The 19703-nt window shown below is 31.8% G+C and overlaps 4 protein-coding genes across 4 annotated transcripts; 1 reads left to right on the top strand and 3 right to left on the bottom strand.

The window, feature by feature from the left end:
• Positions 1–2934: 2934 nt before the first annotated feature.
• On the bottom strand, positions 2935–4665 carry LOC108861168 (cyclic dof factor 1). The gene is made up of 2 exons (XM_018634997.2): positions 4486–4665; positions 2935–3849 (listed from the first exon to the last, which is right to left on the bottom strand). The coding sequence occupies exons 1-2, from the start codon at positions 4582–4584 to the stop codon at positions 3127–3129; spliced, it is 822 nt and encodes a 273-aa protein (XP_018490499.2). The 5' UTR covers positions 4585–4665; the 3' UTR covers positions 2935–3126.
• A 1877-nt stretch (positions 4666–6542) lies between these two features.
• On the bottom strand, positions 6543–7750 carry LOC108859338 (protein EMBRYO DEFECTIVE 514). Its single transcript, XM_018633235.2, has 2 exons — positions 7389–7750; positions 6543–7008 (listed from the first exon to the last, which is right to left on the bottom strand). Exons 1-2 carry the CDS (start codon positions 7686–7688, stop codon positions 6697–6699), a joined length of 612 nt encoding a protein of 203 aa, XP_018488737.1. The 5' UTR covers positions 7689–7750; the 3' UTR covers positions 6543–6696.
• A 2887-nt stretch (positions 7751–10637) lies between these two features.
• Positions 10638–12903, top strand: LOC130512605 (uncharacterized). Its single transcript, XM_057010759.1, has 8 exons — positions 10638–10796; positions 11030–11371; positions 11474–11545; positions 11648–11712; positions 11828–11981; positions 12065–12160; positions 12258–12347; positions 12432–12903. The coding sequence occupies exons 2-8, from the start codon at positions 11069–11071 to the stop codon at positions 12579–12581; spliced, it is 930 nt and encodes a 309-aa protein (XP_056866739.1). The 5' UTR covers positions 10638–10796; positions 11030–11068; the 3' UTR covers positions 12582–12903.
• A 2269-nt stretch (positions 12904–15172) lies between these two features.
• On the bottom strand, positions 15173–17033 carry LOC108857347 (transcription factor MYB96). Its single transcript, XM_018631327.2, has 3 exons — positions 16709–17033; positions 16317–16446; positions 15173–16215 (listed from the first exon to the last, which is right to left on the bottom strand). The coding sequence occupies exons 1-3, from the start codon at positions 16839–16841 to the stop codon at positions 15432–15434; spliced, it is 1047 nt and encodes a 348-aa protein (XP_018486829.1). The 5' UTR covers positions 16842–17033; the 3' UTR covers positions 15173–15431.
• Between the last annotated feature and the right edge of the window lie 2670 nt (positions 17034–19703).

Raw genomic sequence — 19703 nt, 5'->3', positions numbered from 1 at the left:
TCTTTTGTTGCTTATCATTGTCCTTTTTACCTTTGGTATATAAATCATTAAAACATGTTATTCTATAATATATCCTTAAAAGATAAAACTAATGTAACTTAGTAAATGCTCTGTTGGTTGGGTCACTAGTACAATTATACATTGTTGCATCCAGTTTCTTGTAAACAAAAGAAAATTAATATTGTAAATTATTTTGTTATGATCTTCAAACCTAGTTTCAGGTTTATAAATTCAACATGGTGGTATTAAAAATATATTTTGCTTCATTCTTTCGAAAGCTTGATAAAACTGAATCTACATGGCATAATCAAGAAATAGAACATGTAGCTTTTCTATTAGTAGAGAGCTATGAAAGACACATGAATTGGATTCACTGTGATTAATTAAACATATAATATAAAAGCATCTCCAACTATAACATCAAATTTGGCGTTGAAATTACACCAAATTTGATGTTTTGGTGTTAAAACTTTCTCCAAACATGACATCAAATATTACACCAAAGTAATATATTATATTATTTGATGTTTTCTGTTTTAATGATTTTTATATTTTTATTATTTGAAATTTATAAATAATTGTTTTATCACACTTTAATATTATGTTATTATTTCTGTCATCATTGATATTATGTTTATTAAATTTCCGTAATTATATGTTTATTAAATTTACGTAACTACTTGTTTATAAAATTTATTTATATTTATATTTTTTGGTTTAACAATATTATACATGTATTGATTTTATATAAAATATATTCTACTAAAATAGGAATATGACCTATTGATAAATTTTATGTCCAACTACGTATTTCATTTTTTTAAGAGATTGTTATATCAAATTAAATTAATACAAAATACAAATATGATTACAAAAAGCTCAAATATAAAAAAAATAAATTCATTCAAAAAAATTAAAACAAAAGATATACTCATCCTTTCAAAATACGGATCAGAATCTAGTACTATATTAAAAATTACAAAATATTAATTATGAAAAGCACAAAACAAACAATATATTTATTAACGAAAAATGTATTAGTTAGGAAAACAGGTTTAACTATATTATAAAATAAAATTTTAAAATTTGATGAATTTAATAGTATTAAATATAACTTAAATAAAAATTATAATCAATATTTTAAAATAAAATAAATGATAATAATTATTTAGTGGGTTTTTATTTCAAAATAAAATAATATATAAAAGTTATATGGTATTTTATTTTTTATAACATAAAATGATAATAATATTAGTCATTTTTTACTTGAAAATAAAATAAAAAATATTTAATTATGTAAAAATAATTTAATCGTGGACGTATGACATATTTTATCTCAGCGCAGTTACATGGTTATCAAAATTGTGGTAATCACAGCCCTTATTTGTTTTTAAATTTTTCGGTTACAATGGGTTCTTAATGGCATCCCTTATATTTTTCTAGTAATATTGGTCCAATTAAAAAAGGAAAATTAGGCATAATAACCAAGAAGAAACTATAATCCACTAAATAACAAAAATCTCTTCCTCTCTCCTACTTTCTCTTTCTATCTTTCTCTATTTTCACTTCCAAAATCTATTTTTTTTTTTGGTTATTTGGCAAATAAATCTATTAAAAAAGGTTTTGAGAAGAGGTGTATTAACGACATCTCTTCTCAAAACATCTAGATATCCAATTTTTTTAACAACCAATACTTAAATGATGGGTTAAGCCGGTTACAACCCGAGAAACATTCAATGGTAAACTGATAAACTAACGTAACTAAAACATAACGAAAGATATAAGCAGCTAAAGAGTGAAGAACCATGTGGTTTACATGGCCGGAGAAATTATTTAAATAATTTCTCTCTTCTTATTTTTAGTTTACGGGGTGTAGTAACCAGTCATTCTTAAAAGTGAAGCATGTGGTTTACTTTACACGAGTCAACTCGTAGGAGAAGCCATTCATGTGGAAGTCTACTCATCTAAAGTTTCTTTTAAAATTCACTTTCTAAGTGGCTTATCTTTTTCAATTTCCACTGATCTCTTCCAATATCATGTCACTTTTTCTACTGAAAGAATTAATCTGATCAGTTAACTGCCCTATGTCTTTTCAGACAAAGGGACAGACTGCTTTGCCACAAAGTGAAATTGTGAAAAGGCAAAAAAAAAAAGAAGAAAAAGGCAAATTGACATGCTTTTTATTTTCAGCGCCAACAAAGACTGTGTCCCAAACTATTTAGTATTAAATGGAAATAAAAAATGGTTTAGGATATCACATTTGTGGCTATTACTCGTTGAGTTGTCCAAAATATCTAAGTTGCTATCAGATACCAGACCCAAAGTTCAGAAAGATAAAAAAAAAAAAATTGGAAAATAGTGTGACCCATCCTTTCCACTTTCCAGGGTAAAAATATTCAGAAAGTAAATGAATTAAAGTAAGAAAGATATGATATGAACTTTCCCAACAATAGTTTCAGACTGTGTCGTCGAGGTAGGAGACGGTCTATTTTTCTAAGTTTAATGTAAATACAATATATCCAAAACAATACTACGTATATGCACTAACACATAACAAAATATATAAACATTAACATGAGTTTCTTAAGCAATGTAAATTATCTAATATTCACCAGTTTTTTTTTACTGATAATATTCACCACAGTTTCTTGCTTTTTGTTTATCTTGTTTCCACATTTAACAAAAAAAAATTGCATTGTCTTGAGCTTGTGCTGTCTTTTCGTGCCCGCATTCAAACTCACAATACTTACGTATCGCATAAAATAGGTGAAATTCATGAAACGTCACTTTCATTCATCATCTGATCTTATCTTGTTTCTATTTATCCACTCATGTGTGAAGTGATGTCTACTCATGTTTCTTTTCTTTTTTTGCAACAGTGTCTTACAGTTCTACTGTTAGCTCTATCAAACTATAGAATAGAATGCAAACAACTGTCAAAAAGAACTTCTCTTCAACGTTATTTATTCGTACAACAACAATCAAACTTAAAAAGAACTAGAAATTAAAAAGTAACGATACAAAACTGTTAAAGCCTAACAATACAAAGTCAATCAGCAAGAAAAAGAAAATGTAAGCCACATCTCCACATAAAGGTCTGTATATATTATATTATTATGCATAGGATCACAGCCGTTCATGGAAGTTAGCTGATCTTGACAACGCAGCTGGATTCGCACATAAAACTAAAGAAGTCTCGGTTTCTTCTTTGTCAATCGTAACCTCTTTTTTAGAATCAAACCCTTTAAACATAACTTCGTTCTTGATCCCGAGTGTTGTCCATATAGAACTCTTTGCAGCTTCTTTAGGATCATCAACTCTTAAAGTCTTAGGGACCAATACTGACACATTCCTCTGTTTTTGCTTGACCGTCTCATCTTCGTCTCTAGAATGCTTACCAATAGTAGAATTAGGACTTGAATGAGGCGACGGAGACAACACTGGCACGTTCCAATAAGGATAAACCGGGTAAAAACCGGGATTCCACATGTATGGCCACGAATGCATTAACCTATTATTTGAAACATTTTGATCTTCCCCATGGGTGAAACTAAGGACCGGGCTACTTGTTTCAGAGATGGTGGCGTGGTGGTCATTGTGTGAACAAGATGATGAGTTGTTCTTGTTCTTGCGTCTTCCGGCTCCGACAGGGACACTTCTCATGGTCCCACCAGAGGTCCAGTACCTTTGACAAGCTTTGCAGAAATGGCGAGGTTGGTTTACGTTGTAGTTGTTGTAGTAACAGAACTTTGTTTCCATACTATTGCATCTTGGACAGGGAATAATCTTGGTTGGTTTCTTTAATGTTTTGTCTTTCTCCACTTGATCATTTAATGTCTCGTTTTGGTTCTGAGCCACGAGAATGGGATCGGATTATTAGAGACGTATGAAAAAAAGAAAGAATAACTTTTCAAAACATATGATAAAAATGCTGCGAACCAAAAAAAACTATAAAAGGCAGAAATTAACTAAAAATTACATATTGCTATTAGCAAGCAGAAGGTTCTAGATCAAATTTTGGTGAAGAAAAAGTCTTCTGATATCATGCTTTACCACAAACCTATAAATTTTTTTTTTTTTGGACAAATCAAAAACCTAAATTATGTCTTACTTTTATTGATTTAATTAAAGAAAAGCAATCGTTTTAATAATTATTTTATGGAGAAACGAATTTGCTTTTTCGTTTCATGAAAAGTCACCATACAAAATAAAATACTACAACCTCACCAAAAACTAATTAGAAGCCGGGAGCAGAGATGTTGCCTTAAGGACTATCTTCAGAGCAGGATTTTACTCATTTGTCGAATTTTTTGAATATAAAATCTCGAAGTTTGCCTTAAATGAAAAAAATGAACAAAACACACAGAAATCCTCTTTTCAGTTTAACATCACTAGCTACTATCTAAAATACAGAAATAGTTTTGCAAGACAAATCAAAACCATGTTTTCGTGGATCCATCTCAGTAACAAAGCAAGAAGCAGTACCTTCTCTTTCGATATTCCATCTTCTTCAGCCTCAAGAACCGTTGGAAGAGGAATTTTCATGCCGAAGAGCTTAATCGCTTGATCTTTTCTTTCCAGCATTATTCTCTTCTTTTTGCTTGGTTTTTCTTTTTTCCAGCTGAGTGTCTCGTTGTTTCGGTAAATCGTGAGATTTGAGATTTAGATACGTTTTAACAAGTGAAGTGGATAACACGTCAGCATTTTTGTTCGATTTTCAGCCACAAATGTATGTGGCCTCTGATAACCTTTTTCCCAAACCTCTCCTGACCTGATGTTTTATTGGATCGGGCTTTTGTGTCCATGGCATATAGTGTCTTTTAGTATCTATTCTTTAAACTTTTGTCAGAATGTATTCCTGTATTAAGAAAAGTTATTTCTCTCGGTCAAGTTTTAATTTGCTAAGAAATGCTTTCCGTTGAACAAACAAAGGACAATTAATATATGTTAACTAATTCTTGAAAGAAAAAAATGCTAAGATCTTGAGTTCTAGACACGGTAAGGAAGAAGATAACGGTACCACTGAAAAACAAATTTTTTTTGAAGATTAAATATTACAACTTCTGAATTTAGCCAAGCAGATGTTTACTTTTCAGTTGTTATCACAAAACCAAACCTAGTAAAGAAATGCCACACTTTACGTACCATTTCAAGTAGATTAGTTTGAAATATTTTTCTCTTCTTTTGGTCTCTCAAAAGTCACAAATCTATGCTATATGTATTAATACAGAATCTATTTTAGACCCAAAAAAATAACAGAATCTATTCCAGTAGTTTCAAAACACACAAATAAAGCTTTTTTTTATTAGACTATTTAGCAAATTATTAAAGTCTGACCACATTATGGACCTCTGGTTCTACCAACCGGTATAGATCGGGCATGGTTGAGTTGAGTAGAGTGTAAATTATATATATAACCAATATACGATTAGCAAAATCAAAATATTCTGCCATTTCTCTTTAGAGCATTTTTTTTGCTAAACAGAGCTTTGACATTAATTGTATATATGAACAGTTATATATATACACATTTATGAATTGGAATAGCATATATACACATTTATATATATTAATAGTTAAATATTTAACATTTTACCAAAAAAAAGAATAGTATACCAAAACATAAACAATTATGTAAAATAATTATAAAAACTTTTGGATAGGTAAATGTCAGCATCGGGGGGTTGGCTTTGGTGCAGCTCACACGAGAGTTGTCCTCTTAGTTTATACGTGTAAGGTTTTTATAGGCACGCATAAAGATAAAAATGCTTCATTTGAAAACGATATAAACTTGATTTTTGGAAAAAGACTATACTACGTTTCTTTTCTTTGGAATATTTTATTGAAGATTATATAAACGAAACTAGCAGAATCTGTGTGAATAACTGAATATTAATACAAACGCAACGTTTATAACTTTATATATTAACGAACCATGCCAAATCCATTCTATGGACTATTCTGTACGTAGTGAGAGCTCAATTATCGTAAACACGACCAATATAGATAGATTTATTTTTCTAATATAATAAATACTATATTATCAACGAAAAAAACTAATTCGATACCATAAAGTATTAAGTTAACAAGTTGACAAAATAAAATTAACAAGCAACAATACCATAAAGTAGGTTTCAAAAAAAAAAAACAATACCATAAAGTATGAACGAATTTTTCAGATTGTACGTTAAGATAAAGGTCAAATAATGTGAGATGTCGCATTCTCATTGGCTATAACTGAAAATGTCTTTTGAGGTCTCTGACACGTTAGAATCAGTTTACCTAGGGATCTAAACCAAATTGTCTTTTCCACGTCAGATTCTGTTCTGGGTCCCGCGGATCAATCATTTGTTAGTACACACTACTATTTCTCTATTTCTCTTTGATGAAAACGACATAGCTACGGAGGAGAAGAGGTGTTGGAGGAAGGAAAACGAATACAATTTAAGAAAAACCCAATAAAAGCCCAACAAACTTTGGGTGATATACTATGTAGTGAACACAGAGACAAGCTGCTGTTTCTTCTACTTCAGTAAAATAGGTGATATGAACTGACAATTCTTCTCCGACAAAATAACATTAGCATCCGACAAGATCATAGCTTAATAAGTTTTTTAGCAACATAACTTTAACATGAAAGCTCCAAAATTTCATTCTACAGCAAGGCAAGGTAACAAGAGTCATCAGCAAGCAAATTCATCTTCTGAATCTCCCTCCTCCTCTACCTCCACCACGACCGCCTCTTCTTCCCCCACCGCGACCTCCACCACCATGTCCATTGCCGGTAGATCCAGGAGCCTTCATGTTATCAGGCAAGGGGAGGATCTGATCGACGCACTTCCTGAAGCTGAAATCGTCAGCAGTGTCATCTTCCCTAACAAGAAAGAAGCACCTGCTTTTCCACATTGGGTGGGTTCTTACTTGGAAGGCTTTGATCCCTCCGCCAATCTTCTTGTCAGGCTCAGAATGGCCCTTCTTAATCAGATCTAGCAACACCATCTGCTCATACTGAAATAATATGTACATTCAACAACATAAATCAGTCCAACAAGTTAGTTAGAAAACTCCAAACTATCCACCAAAAAAGACATTTAAAACTATATCATTCCAGACACAAGCCACTATTGAAACATGATGATGTGTAGCAAAATCGCCAAATCATTAAAAAAAAAAACAATAATAAGAAACAAAAAAAAAGGTTTCTAAATACAAAACACAATCATATAGCCGATAAAGAAACACAACTGTTGAGCTGCAAAGGAACCAACTTTACACGCGGCTTGAGCTTTAACTACAGAGCACGAGTTCGAATAAATCATATTCCTAAACAAATCGCATGAAAAATCGAAACTTTACAAGTTAACACCAACATAAAAGACATTAGTTACCTTGTTGACATCGAGATCAGTTGGCCAAAAGTGCATAAACTTAGTAAAGTAATCGAACATCACCACGGAGCTAACGAACTCCTTCGGACCAAGCTTCACCGGGACCTTTGACTTCTTCTCTTCCTCTCCCACCTTCTGCTTCTTCGATTCGCCTCCGCCCTCCTCTGTTTCCTCCGGCTCCGTCTGCTCCCTCTCGCGCTTCTCAGCAGTCTCGGCTTCGACTTCCATCTCTGCTTTGGGGTCTGTTGGGTTCACTTCAGCCGACACCGTATTGACTATCTCTTCTTGTTGCTCCGCCATTTTTAAGCTTTTCGTACGATTTGCTAGGGTTTATGCGTTTGATCGAGTGTCCTGACCTCCTACTGGGCTAAGCGGCTTCTTTATATCAGTGTGATTGGTTTTCTATTGAAGCGAACCGGTTCGGTTCATTTTTTTAATTTTTTTGGAAAAAAAGTTGTCTACATTTTTTGAATTTATTATTTACTCCTTTATTATTATTTTTCACCCCGGGTTTGTAGAAGATTTTTTGTCTTTTGTGTTAATGCCATTCTATTTATATTTTATTTGAATGTGAAATTCATTGATATAAAAGTTATGAATGATAAAAAAAAATTAGAGAAATAAGTTGACAAAACAATAAAAGTTTAAACACAAACAGATTAAAGAATAGTCTTGTAGTGTATCTTGCGAAAACTTTTGTTTTCCCAAAAAAAAAATCAAAAGCAATCGATTATGTATTATGATGAAAAAGTGTTTAGGTATAATTTAAAAATAATATACTACAACTAGTTGTTTGTGAGAAAAACAATGTACATTGAATATTTCAAATATTTCAAATTTAAAAATAATACTATACTACAACTATTTGTTTTTTACATTATTCTTATACTACAACTAGTTGTTTATTTCAAATATTCAAGTTTGTATCTATTATACATATGAAAAGCAAAAGGTATATAGACATGATTTCTGTCGGACGTGGGATTGCAATGATGCTAATAGAGGTCATGCACAATTGTTAAAAAATGGGTCATGATCTATTTCTTATTGAATACAAACTTGTCATTGTAAGATTCTTTAATACAAATAGCATTTCAATTTCCAAGCACTATGAACTATTTTAAAAAAAAATTCAAAGACTAATTTGGGAATCTTTAAAACGTATTTCAAAGAGAACGTTTAAGAGTGTTCAGCCCGTCGGACACCTCCACAAGACTTCGGACGTCCTTATTTTTTGTTCAATCTCAGTTTTGCCAAAGAGGAACAGGTCAAAGTCAAAACTACGTCTCTTGAAATTAATGTAACGTCTTAAATTTCCAACAACTGAATAGTTTTCGTTCTTTAATAAAAAAACTTATTGCTTTTTTGTGCACAAACTTATAATGTTGCTCGAATTAAAAAAAAGAATACAAAGTGCATAGTCAATCTTGCAATGCCGTATCAACAACACCTCAATCTTAAATTTCTTATAATAATGAATTTTATCCAATTTGGTGAAAAATATATATTTTTGTATATCTAAGAAAAAACTAACAGAAACAAGGATTGGTACAAAATAAAAAAGCTCCGTTACCGTTTGGTTTGGAAGATTCTCAAGTGTTCTCAACATGTCTTTTTAACGGACGTCACCGTGTCAAAACCGTCAACTTTCCTCCCTTGTAATATGTACTAGATTTTGACCCGCGCTTCGAAAGCGCGGGTATTATTTTTTACTTTTATGAAATATATTATTTGTTTGTAATTATTGAACATATTTATTTTAGTAAAATTTTCTTTATAATAAATTTGACACACATAGTGTCTCTGGTAAACTATGTGTTTCTCTAACTTTGTGTTATTCTCTCTCCAATCAACATATCGAAGCGCGGATATTATTTTTTACTTTTATGAAATATATTATTTGTTTGTAATTATTCAATGTATTTATCTTAGTAAAAATTTCTTTATAATAAATTTGACATATATAGTGTCTCTGGTAAACTATGTATTTATCTGGCTTTATTTTATTCTTTCTCCAATCAACATATTTATTTGGCTTGTTGTTAAAATAAATGATTTTAGAACGCAACTGTTTATTTTGATATTTTGTTTAAACAATGTGACTTATTTCTGTATTAATTGTGTTCAATTAAATATTTACATTGTAATTTAAATTTGTATACAAATCAACATATTTGTGTAGTTTGTTATTAAAAAAATGATTTGAATCCAAATGTAAGTACTCTTATAGTGATTTTTTCAGTTCATATAATTTTTTAAAATATATTTATTTCAACTGAACTAATTAATATTTTGTTAAATTGGCCCGTGAAATATGTTTTTATACATCGATATTCAAAAGATCTGGTAACTAACGATACTCAAAAGATCTGGACCGAATCAGGTTATATGGTTATTTTTATTACAAATATCCGAACCCGTTTTAGATACATTGGTTATTTAGATATTTTTACGTTCCTATACATCAGAACCGAATTCATCCAGATCTAGAATGATCCAACTCAAAATCCACACATAAGTTTATAATATTCAAGCGGGACTTGGTTACCAAAAAAAAAAGATACCCGAAAAGAACAACATGTACCTAAATAGACAGATAATGTTCATGTCTAAATGATTATATAAATTAATAAAAACTGTTTTATGTGTTTGCTAAATTAAGTGAAATAGAAAGAGTTTTTTTATCAAGTAAAATAATTATATGGAGTGGAAAATTAAGTGACAATAAATGTAGGACATTTTAAGTATTTTGATTTAAGTTATTATTTTATTCACAAAACATATTTTTGAACTATGTTTTTGGGTACGTAATTTTCCACCGATTGTAACTAAAATAAAAATATTTTAGTAAAATAAAATAAACCAAATGTTTAATCATATATAAAACCTAATTATTTAGCATTTTTGATTTTATAATTGGCACAAAGTTAATATTGATTAACTAATAAATAAAAATATGCACTATTATTATTATGGTAATATAATTAATGATGTAATTTATTATTAAGGTAATATAATTAATTAAATTGTTAAACTAAGTGAAATATGGAAACACAATTAATAGATACTACTATTCAAGTTTCCAAACACTCCATTTTTTATAGCTATAACCAAACACACCAAATTTTTTTATTAATCTTATCCAAGTATCCAAACGCACCGAATTTGTACTTCACCTTTAATAAGATAGATAGATACATTTCTGTATACACGCGCTTCGAGATTTTTTTATATATTTGTTTTTGTTTTGTACTTATATCTGAGATCATTCAGACCGAACATCATCAAACAATAGAAAACACATTTGTCCGAGTTTCGTTCGACAGCTGCGCCTTCAAGAAATCGAAAGAGAACTTCTTCATTTTTCTTCGTTCTTTCTACGATTCGATTCCAAAGTATCTCTATCAGGTAACAATAATAATAATCGTTGATCTTTCTTCGTCTTTAGGGTTACGGTTGTTCGTTTCTGCGAATTGGGAATTTTTTATTTCTAGGGTTTCGTTTTCTGAATTGTGATTGAATCGTAAGCAATCGAGACTTATCATTTGATTTAGATCCTAATCGTTTTGATTTCATGACATTTCCCCTGAAAGTATCGCTTTGATTGGATTCGGAGAAATAAGGATTTTTTTCTCTTACAGGTCAACGTTCTTCTTTGTGGCATTGAGGGGGAGAGAGAGATGTCTGATCACCTGAGTTCATGTACGGACCGTCTCGTAACATCTGATCACCTGAATTCAGACAGAGGAGGATCCATTGAATCTTCTGGAGAAAGTTCCAGAGGTCAAGGCACCACAATCATTTCTTCTACTACGACTACTACTATTACTAAATCTGTGGATGATAAAACTATGCAAGTAGAAGAGCTTGATGTCGTTGACGAAGAGGAACCGCTTATCCAATCAGCTGAATGCCGTATATGCCAAGATGAGGATTCTGTTAAGAACCTCGAGTCTCCCTGTTCTTGTAGCGGCAGCTTGAAGGTGACTTATCTTTGTGTGAATTCTATTTATCTTTTCTTTTGATACCAAAAAAAGAAAAAAACTGATTTTGTTTTGGTTATTCTATCGTTTGTGTGTGAACAGTATGCACATCGGAAGTGTGTTCAGCGTTGGTGTAATGAGAAAGGTGACACTATCTGTGAAATATGCCACAAGGTAAATCATTTGACATATGTATAATCATCTTCATTTTTTTGGTTTTTATGTTGTATTATATATTTGACCATAGTTTCTTCTTCTACCCTTTGATGGAAACAGTCTTATCAACCTGGCTACACCGCTCCACCACCTCCTCCCGCTGAAGATACTGTTATCGATATCGGGTATGTCTCTTTTATATAAGTTTCCTATATAGCAAAACACACATTATTTATTTCATTCGAAGTCACGTTACTCGTGTTACATTATTAATTTTGTATGTGTGTGTGTTATCTGCAGTGAAGATTGGGCCAATGGTGTTCCCTTAGACTTCAACGACCCTCGCATTTTTGCAATGGCGGCTGCAGAACGCCGTTTCTTTGATCCGGACTATGACGAGTATGCTGATTCTAACTCTAGCGGTGCTGCTTTCCTTCGCTCCGCTGCTCTTATCGTAAAGTCCCACTTTTATAGCTTTTTTTTTTATCTTTATTGAGATGGAAAACGTTACTTAAACAGTTAAAAATAATGACACAGTTAATGGCGCTTTTATTGCTGCGACACGCCATGAACCTTTCAAACAACAACAACTCAGACAACGAAGAAGAAGATGATCCATCAGCTTTCTTCTTTGTAACCGATAGTCCCTTTTTACATGATCACCACACTTTGGTTTCTTGTGATAACACCTTAACTGTTTTGTTTTGTTTTGTTTTGTATTCCTTGCCAGCTTTTCATGCTCCGTGCTGCCGCTTTTCTCCTCCCTTGTTACATAATGGCTTGGGCCATCAGTATCTTACAACGCCGAAGACAAAGACAGGTAAAACTATATCTTTGCATAAACACTCACACATACATGAATCTAAGGTTATGTATACTCATGTTTTGTGTTTGTGGATACCAGGAAGCGGCAGCTCTGGCCGCTGCAGAAGTTGCGTTTATGCTACACAACGGGGCTGGCGGTGGAGGACAACGAAGAGGAGGATTGCACTTTGCTGTAGCACCCGAGCTGATACCGAATCCACAACACCAGCCTGAAGCCTCACCACAATGATTATATATATCCCTGAGTACCGGTTAAAGAATCCAAAGTATCATCATTATCCACGACTTTGGTCTCTTCTCTCTTCTCTCTCTCTCTCTCTCTCTCTCTCTCTCTCTCTCTCTCTCACTGTTTGTAGTAGCTGTTTGTTGTTTATGGGTTTATTCCTATGAGCAAAAACACAGAAACTGAGTAAAACAAAATACGGGAAGTCTCTCTGTCTTATGTTCTTACAGACGAGAAAATAAAGCTTCTTGATATGCTTATGTGTATATACTTATACTTGAGAAATTACCAACGATCTTAAGAAGATATTCAACATATATATTCGCTATACTGTGCTACTTGGATCGCATTGACCATTGCTAGAATCTGTTGTGCTCTTTTTAGCTTATATTTTGGGGGCTTGAAACAAAATAGAAATAGGGGTCGATATATATACAGCACAAGAATGGTAGAGAAACAAATTCGTAATAAATAATCAATATGAACTTTATATAATCACTTTTTGGTTGACAACTTTATATAATCGCTAATTTATTTTTATATATAATATATTTGAAATTTTGCTTGTTGGAAGCCAATAGAAATTGATGCTCTTAGCAAATGTTTCACTTAGTTCGAGGCCGGCCCTGTACGAGTGATAGCTAGATTCAGGTCTCCTTTGTTCATATGGTTTTGTAAAAGCCTCTCTTATAATTGTAAACACACAATTTCATCTCCAACCATTTCTCTACACGACAAATCAATCGCATATAAGCCATCTCCAGTACGAATTTGAGTGATGACTAAGTGGTAAGATACGGCACAATTACATTTTAACAACCAGCTAATGTTGCTTCTAGTGAACGTCGGGTGGTTGATCTGTGCCTATGAAGCCGCGTTCATCGGTTTCGCCCATGTTATTTGAAGCTTCAATCGTTCCTTTTTGCATAAACGCTCGTAATGTTTATAGTAAATAATCATTACACGTTTTTGTCTATATTTTAGTAAGTTTTTTCAGAAACATCATGAGTTCGTTGGTCACTGTTTTCACAGCCACAAGTCAAGCCCTTCACATGTTAGCATTTAATACTCTTTTCTCTTAACTTTTTTTTTGTTTTACATAATTATTTTTTATTTATATATTTTCAAAGTTCTTTCCACCACTAGATTTTTGCCCCCATATTTATTGTACGCATGCCGCATTCCGCATACGTATTAGACATGTCTACGCGTACATATCTTCCCATTTGCTTTTGATTTTTCTGTTCCCTTAATCCTATTAACACGCCCCCTAAATTAGGTGGGTTTCAAATCGGATGTTAACACAATCGCGTCAATACAATATCATAAATCATAACTTATGTGGGTTTGTTTGATTATATATATTTATCACACTTTCATTTCAACATTGTTTGTCGGATGCTGGATTATATGAAGAAAAAGAATCCAAACGCTCCATTTTTTTTTATTTAGAATATGATTAACTTTGGTTTCTTAACTCAGATTTATTAGATTCGGATAATAGATCGTTCTTAGCTTTTCTTAGATTTTAATTAAGAAAAGTTAAAAACCGTATTTTATATAAGAGATATACGAATCGTCTCTTAACCAAAAAATATATAAAAAAATATCAAATAATGAGTTAAGAATCCCGATTAAAAAAACGGGATTAATCATGTCCTTAGTCCTTACCTATTTAAAAAAAAAGAAGCAAGTATTTAAAATACGTGAACAAAACCTTCATAATAAACTCCCAAAACGTTCCTACCAATATTCTTGAAGCCCTTCTAAATGTTCCAAAATCAATATTGCGGGTTTTCCCTTTAAAAATGATTTTTATACTAAATAAAACAAAACCAAAAAAAATTATTGAAATCGCCTGATTTCTTAGGTAGATGAATAAAGTTTATGTCAATTGCAAATCTACATTGTCACGTCTTAAGTCGTCAAGACATTATCACAATTATAATACGAAAATAAAAATAATTAAATGTATTAATAGTGGTTGAATAAATCCAGTAGGTAGACTCTTTTATATTACTAACAATTAATGACATTTTGTCTTCAGTGATTATGATTGATTTGAAAGGGGAAATTTGATAAGTATGCTGTTTGATTTCTTTCATATATTTATTTACAAGAAGAGAAACTGAGTTGACAAAACATAATCTCATTTTGAAGATAGAAGTGACTTAGTAATTTTTTTTTTTAATTTTCAGTTTGAAAACCCATTATTGGATCTAAACCAAAAATTAGAAAAAAATATTAATGCTTCAAAAGTTGATTAATATCAAAATCAAACAGAATGAAACCAATATACTGGTGCTAACTTTTATATATTATGTATTTTTCAAAAATTCAGCCAATTTATTATTGTATTTCAAATAACAGGTAAAAAGAAAATTAATCAAATGAAAGCTAAACCTTAAATCAGATTGAACAATCTCAAATAAATACATGTTAAATTTTGTAAAGAATGCTTCTAATTTTCAAAGCAGTATTTTGGTTTAAACTTTAAACGCTAGATTTCCCTTTGCTGAGAAGCAATAAGAGAACGGATTATATACAACGATGATTTCTTGCGTTGGATATATCTGTGCAAAACAGTCATAACCATATGCGCCACAAAGTACGAACACATTGAATTAATAAAGATGATAACCCATTTGTGTTACGTTCAGAAGCATACAATTTAAAAGCATAAAAAAAGGATTATATCACCAAAAGAGAAAAAGAGTGTTGTATAGCTAAAAGCTACTAAAGACTCTAAAGCCCTGATGCAATAATAAGGATGGATATATTATAGGTTATAACTCTATAATATTTGTTATAACTCATAACTAATTAAGCCCTCAAACTATTCCACTTGATTTCGTTCTAGAACATCGCTTCTTGTCCTAACGACATACCAACCATGTTCTCATCAAATAACCATTTCTCCAACAAAGACAAAGATCCTTGCGATATCAAACCAGAATCTTGGTCCATTGTTTTTGCAGGTTTTCTCTCTTGGTCATGGAAGAACCTTGTCTCCTGAGTCAAATTTTGAGTTTCTTCCATGAAATTGAAGCTAAAGAAAGATTGTTCAAACCCCTCTCCACCTTCTTCGGAAGTTGCTGAAGCAAGTGGTCCGGTCTCTGAAACAGTTGATGAGGATGTTAAGGTTAATGGTTTTGGTGTGTCTTTCATGAAATCTTGAAGCAACCGAGCGATGTTCTCAGCACTTGACGCATATACCCCTGATTGGTATGGATTAGTTGCGTTGCTTGTAGTGGTGGTTGTGGTAGAGGAAGAAGAAGAGGATGGATCATAGCAACGGTCAAGTAGAGCTGATGAGAAGCTAGGGGTGTTTTGTGGTATGATTACTGGTGTTGACAATGATGATGGAGAAAGTGTTGATGATGTTTTTTTGTCTAAAGACAAAGCCTCACAAAGAGCTTGCTTTGCCATGCTGATATCTGTCTGGAGTCTTCTCTCCCATTGACCTTTGTTTGAGCTTTGATGCTGCTTTTGTGAAATAGTGGTTGATGAAGTGAATCCATCATTATCTTCTCCACCAGATTCATTGATCTTCTTGAGCTTCTTCTTCAAGTGAGTGTTCCAATAGTTCTTTATATCATTATCTGTCCTTTCTGGAAGGTATGATGCTATGGCTGCCCATCTATACACAAAGAAACGTATGTTTAGATCTTATTCTATAGATATACCCAACTAGAAGGGGTAGCCTTTGTGGTTAAATATAGATCATGTGCATGCATATACCTGTTGCCTAAAAGCGCTTGAAGATGAACAATCATCTTCTCTTCATGCTCAGTAAAATTTCCACGCTTAATACCGGGTCGAAGATAATTTGTCCATCTCAATCTGCAGCTCTTGCTACATCTCCTTAGACCTAAAACACCAAAAATAAAATGATTTTAATTAATCCGATAAAAACAAGGAAAAAGGGATACAGTTGTAATCAGAGATGTGTGGACGAAAGGGTCGGTGAAATAACTTAGGCTATTTAATTTTCTCATCTTTAATGATCATACCAACCAAGGCACAGAAAAATAGTAGAAATCATAAACCCTTAAATAAAATTCAGAAAAAGAAAGGAATAATAGTACAATCAAACAGGCTAATTAACTACTAATTGATTCACAAAGACTAACCTGTGTTCGTTGGAACAGATCTCCAGTTTCCAGGACCATGTTCTTGAATGTAAGAAACTAAGATGATGTCTTCCTCTGGTGTCCATGGCCCTTTCTTCACTCCATTCTTTTCGCAACAAGGTGGTCTTCCCATTTTTTATCCTTCCAGTATGAAAGTATACTGTTTAGGGCAAGAGATTCGACCCTTTAAAAGAGTTATGATTAGATATTAGAACAAAAACAAATATTTGTGGAGTTTTTCTCAAAAGCTTTTCAAAATTGTGAGTATTAAGACAAAGAAAGTCCAAACGGGTTTGGTTTTATCTGAAGAAGTGGAGAGAGATATTGGTTATATTTATAGAAAAAATTAGTAAGATAGATGAGAGAGAGGGCAAAGAGAGCAAAATACGAGTTAATTAGTAGTAGTAACTAGTAAGTGATATTAGTGTTCCAAAAAAAAAGTAGCAAGTGATTTTAAAATTAATGGAATGAAAAGCAGCAATAATGAAGGGCTGGCTTTGGCTTTTGCTTTCAAAGAGTCAACATGTACAGCAAAATGCATTTACTCCTTTCTCTCCAAAGTCAGCCTCCTTCTATCTCTCTCTCCTTTCTATGAACTTACAAGGTTTCAAACCCAAATATCTGTTTTGACGTTTGCATTTGCTATTAAAAAAAAATCTTAAAATGTAATAATATTTTGATGTTTGAAACTCAAAAATGTTATTTGATTACTATTTGCGTTTTTGTTTACATTCTAAAATAATTTTGTATAAGAGTGAAATATTAATTATGTTTTCTTACGATAAAGTAACATAATTTACTAGTATAAAACTTATTAACACACAAAAACAACCGGCTCCCTGGACCATGCAACTTATATTAATCTCGATCGATTTTACGTAATCTATCATCAATATCAATATATGAAAAAAAGATTGAAACGAATATGTTCTAACTATTTTTAAACCATTGAGATCGAAATCCTCTACACGTACATTTATTTTTGCAGAGGATCGGCGGAATTTTGACAAGTATACTGTATACATAATACATAGATACATTATATACATGTATACGCTGATATGGATATCACATTCATGCATGTGTCCGGTATGTATATGAAAACATATCAGCTTGGTCATTCAAAACCGTGTGGTGCTGATAAATGCATGATATATGAGGTAAAGGAGGTGGCGCCGAAAGAAGACAAGGAGAGGAAAAGCTAATATTTCGATATAACGAAGTTCGTATAAACAGTACTGTAGCTTATAATAGAGGTTGTTTGGTTTATTAAATAGATTCTATGGATTTATTACTATGACGAACCCATAATGCCGCCTCTGGCTGAAATTATTTTCCGTTTGATCGACAAGCATAACATAACTATTTGATTTTCTTGTTTCAAATTTTTGATTTAGAGCATCTCCATGCAGTTTATATAAGTTTATAAAATAACATTTATAAATAAATCTACTCCAATACATTTTATATTTTTTCAAGAAAACATATACTTTTTATTTCAAATAGCTTTTATTTTATAAGAATATATTAAACTAGATTTCAGTTCTACTCTGAAATATCTCTATTTTAGAAAAAATAACATAAAAATACATCGAAGATGATTTAGAAAGAACTCTTTGATACTACTTTAGTCAAAAAAAAAAACTTTTTGATACTACATATAAACAATTAACTAAAGTGATATTGCACAAGAAAAATAAAAAATGTGATTTTTTTTTTGCTAGCTGATACATATATCACTCCAATCTTTTACAATTGAGAATTACCTTGAATAAAAAAACATAGCTGCACTGCTAAAATGTTTTACACATAGTCACGATTTGAATCGAAAACATGTAGCCAGCATAAAAGAATACATCTATTATACGGATATACATTTAATTATCCTAATTTTTAAAAAATCATCTATTTCCAAATTTTAGCAAAACACACAGTAACCACGCAGCCAACCTATAATGTCACCTCCCTATTGTGAATACATCCATTGAATTGTCGACCCATCAACATGTCCATAATTTATGGGGTAATATATATTTTAGCGTTTTTTGTTGTTATTATTATGTCCAACTTATTAGGTTTGAGAAGCTCTTTAAAATTGCAAGCAAATAAACTACTGGAGCAAACCTCCAAATCAAATGGTTCTGTACAATACATTGTTTTTACACAACTAGTTAAGTCTGTAACTGAATCCTAAGATCAAGTAGATTTGCTCGTCGCTATTTGACTTTTTATATTCATACTCGTATTAACTCCCAGCGTAAAGTTATACGGAGATCAGTGCACCTCATCTTTAAATTTAAACCAACTTGAGAAATAAGTATGACCGTAAAAAGTCTAGCACAACATATTTCCGGCTTGCTATATAATAAACGATAATCTTCAACTCACGCGTTACCCAATAACTTTTAATTGCATCATGAATAGTTTATTACTCATACTGTATTTTTATATACTAGTGTCCTTACCAAGTGAAGTTAATTAACGCGTTTTCTAATTAAATTTTTCGAAAAGACGACTATATTAGGAAAACATTTTGTTTACAAAAAGCTAGAACCTAAAACTATCTGAATTTTTATATACATCGATCTATGATCTAAACGTTGATAGAAAAAGTAAGAAAATGTTGGTAAATTGAAATCTTTACAAGAAACAAGAGGAATGTTGCGACGCACGTCGGGATGTGTGCATGCATTGAGCTTCTAAAATTATTATTCCTACCTGACATGCATTGAGTTTCTAAAATGAATAGAAAAATATATTCACATATTTCTTATATATTCACTTGTACTAAGTTATGAAATAACCGAAGAAAAAGGTTAGGGGTGCTTTAAAAAAAAAAAAGTTAGGGTGAAAAAATCCCATAAACACCATCCTTCGGGATGTACCCGCCCATACCTTCTTATTTACTCATCTTCGGGGTCTCGCATATTAACTTTACCTTGACTATATGCCACATAGATACCTACTTATGCAGTACTGTATTTTATCAATATCT

This window comes from Raphanus sativus, chromosome 5 (genome assembly GCF_000801105.2).
Source record: "Raphanus sativus cultivar WK10039 chromosome 5, ASM80110v3, whole genome shotgun sequence".
NCBI lineage: Eukaryota > Viridiplantae > Streptophyta > Magnoliopsida > Brassicales > Brassicaceae > Raphanus > Raphanus sativus.
The sequence above is the reverse complement of the archived record's forward strand: the minus strand, read 5'-3'. Positions and strand labels throughout refer to the sequence as shown.

Bases quoted from the DNA above. Each gene is read 5' to 3' on its own strand.
- LOC108857347 (XM_018631327.2), bottom strand. From the start codon at position 16,841: ATGGGAAGACCACCTTGTTGCGAAAAGAATGGAGTGAAGAAAGGGCCA. The intron at 16,447-16,708 runs GTTAGTCTTTGT...TTGGTGTTTTAG, and splicing joins ATCTGTTCCAACGAACACAG to GTCTAAGGAGATGTAGCAAG. The intron at 16,216-16,316 runs GTATATGCATGC...CTTTGTGTATAG, and splicing joins CAAGCGCTTTTAGGCAACAG to ATGGGCAGCCATAGCATCAT.
- LOC108861168 (XM_018634997.2), bottom strand. From the start codon at position 4,584: ATGCTGGAAAGAAAAGATCAAGCGATTAAGCTCTTCGGCATGAAAATT. The intron at 3,850-4,485 runs GTACTGCTTCTT...CTCGTGGCTCAG, and splicing joins ATGGAATATCGAAAGAGAAG to AACCAAAACGAGACATTAAA.
- LOC108859338 (XM_018633235.2), bottom strand. From the start codon at position 7,688: ATGGCGGAGCAACAAGAAGAGATAGTCAATACGGTGTCGGCTGAAGTG. The intron at 7,009-7,388 runs GTAACTAATGTC...ATATTATTTCAG, and splicing joins CTGATCTCGATGTCAACAAG to TATGAGCAGATGGTGTTGCT.
- LOC130512605 (XM_057010759.1), top strand. From the start codon at position 11,069: ATGTCTGATCACCTGAGTTCATGTACGGACCGTCTCGTAACATCTGAT. The intron at 11,713-11,827 runs GTATGTCTCTTT...TGTTATCTGCAG, and splicing joins GATACTGTTATCGATATCGG to TGAAGATTGGGCCAATGGTG. The intron at 12,348-12,431 runs GTAAAACTATAT...TGTGGATACCAG, and splicing joins AACGCCGAAGACAAAGACAG to GAAGCGGCAGCTCTGGCCGC.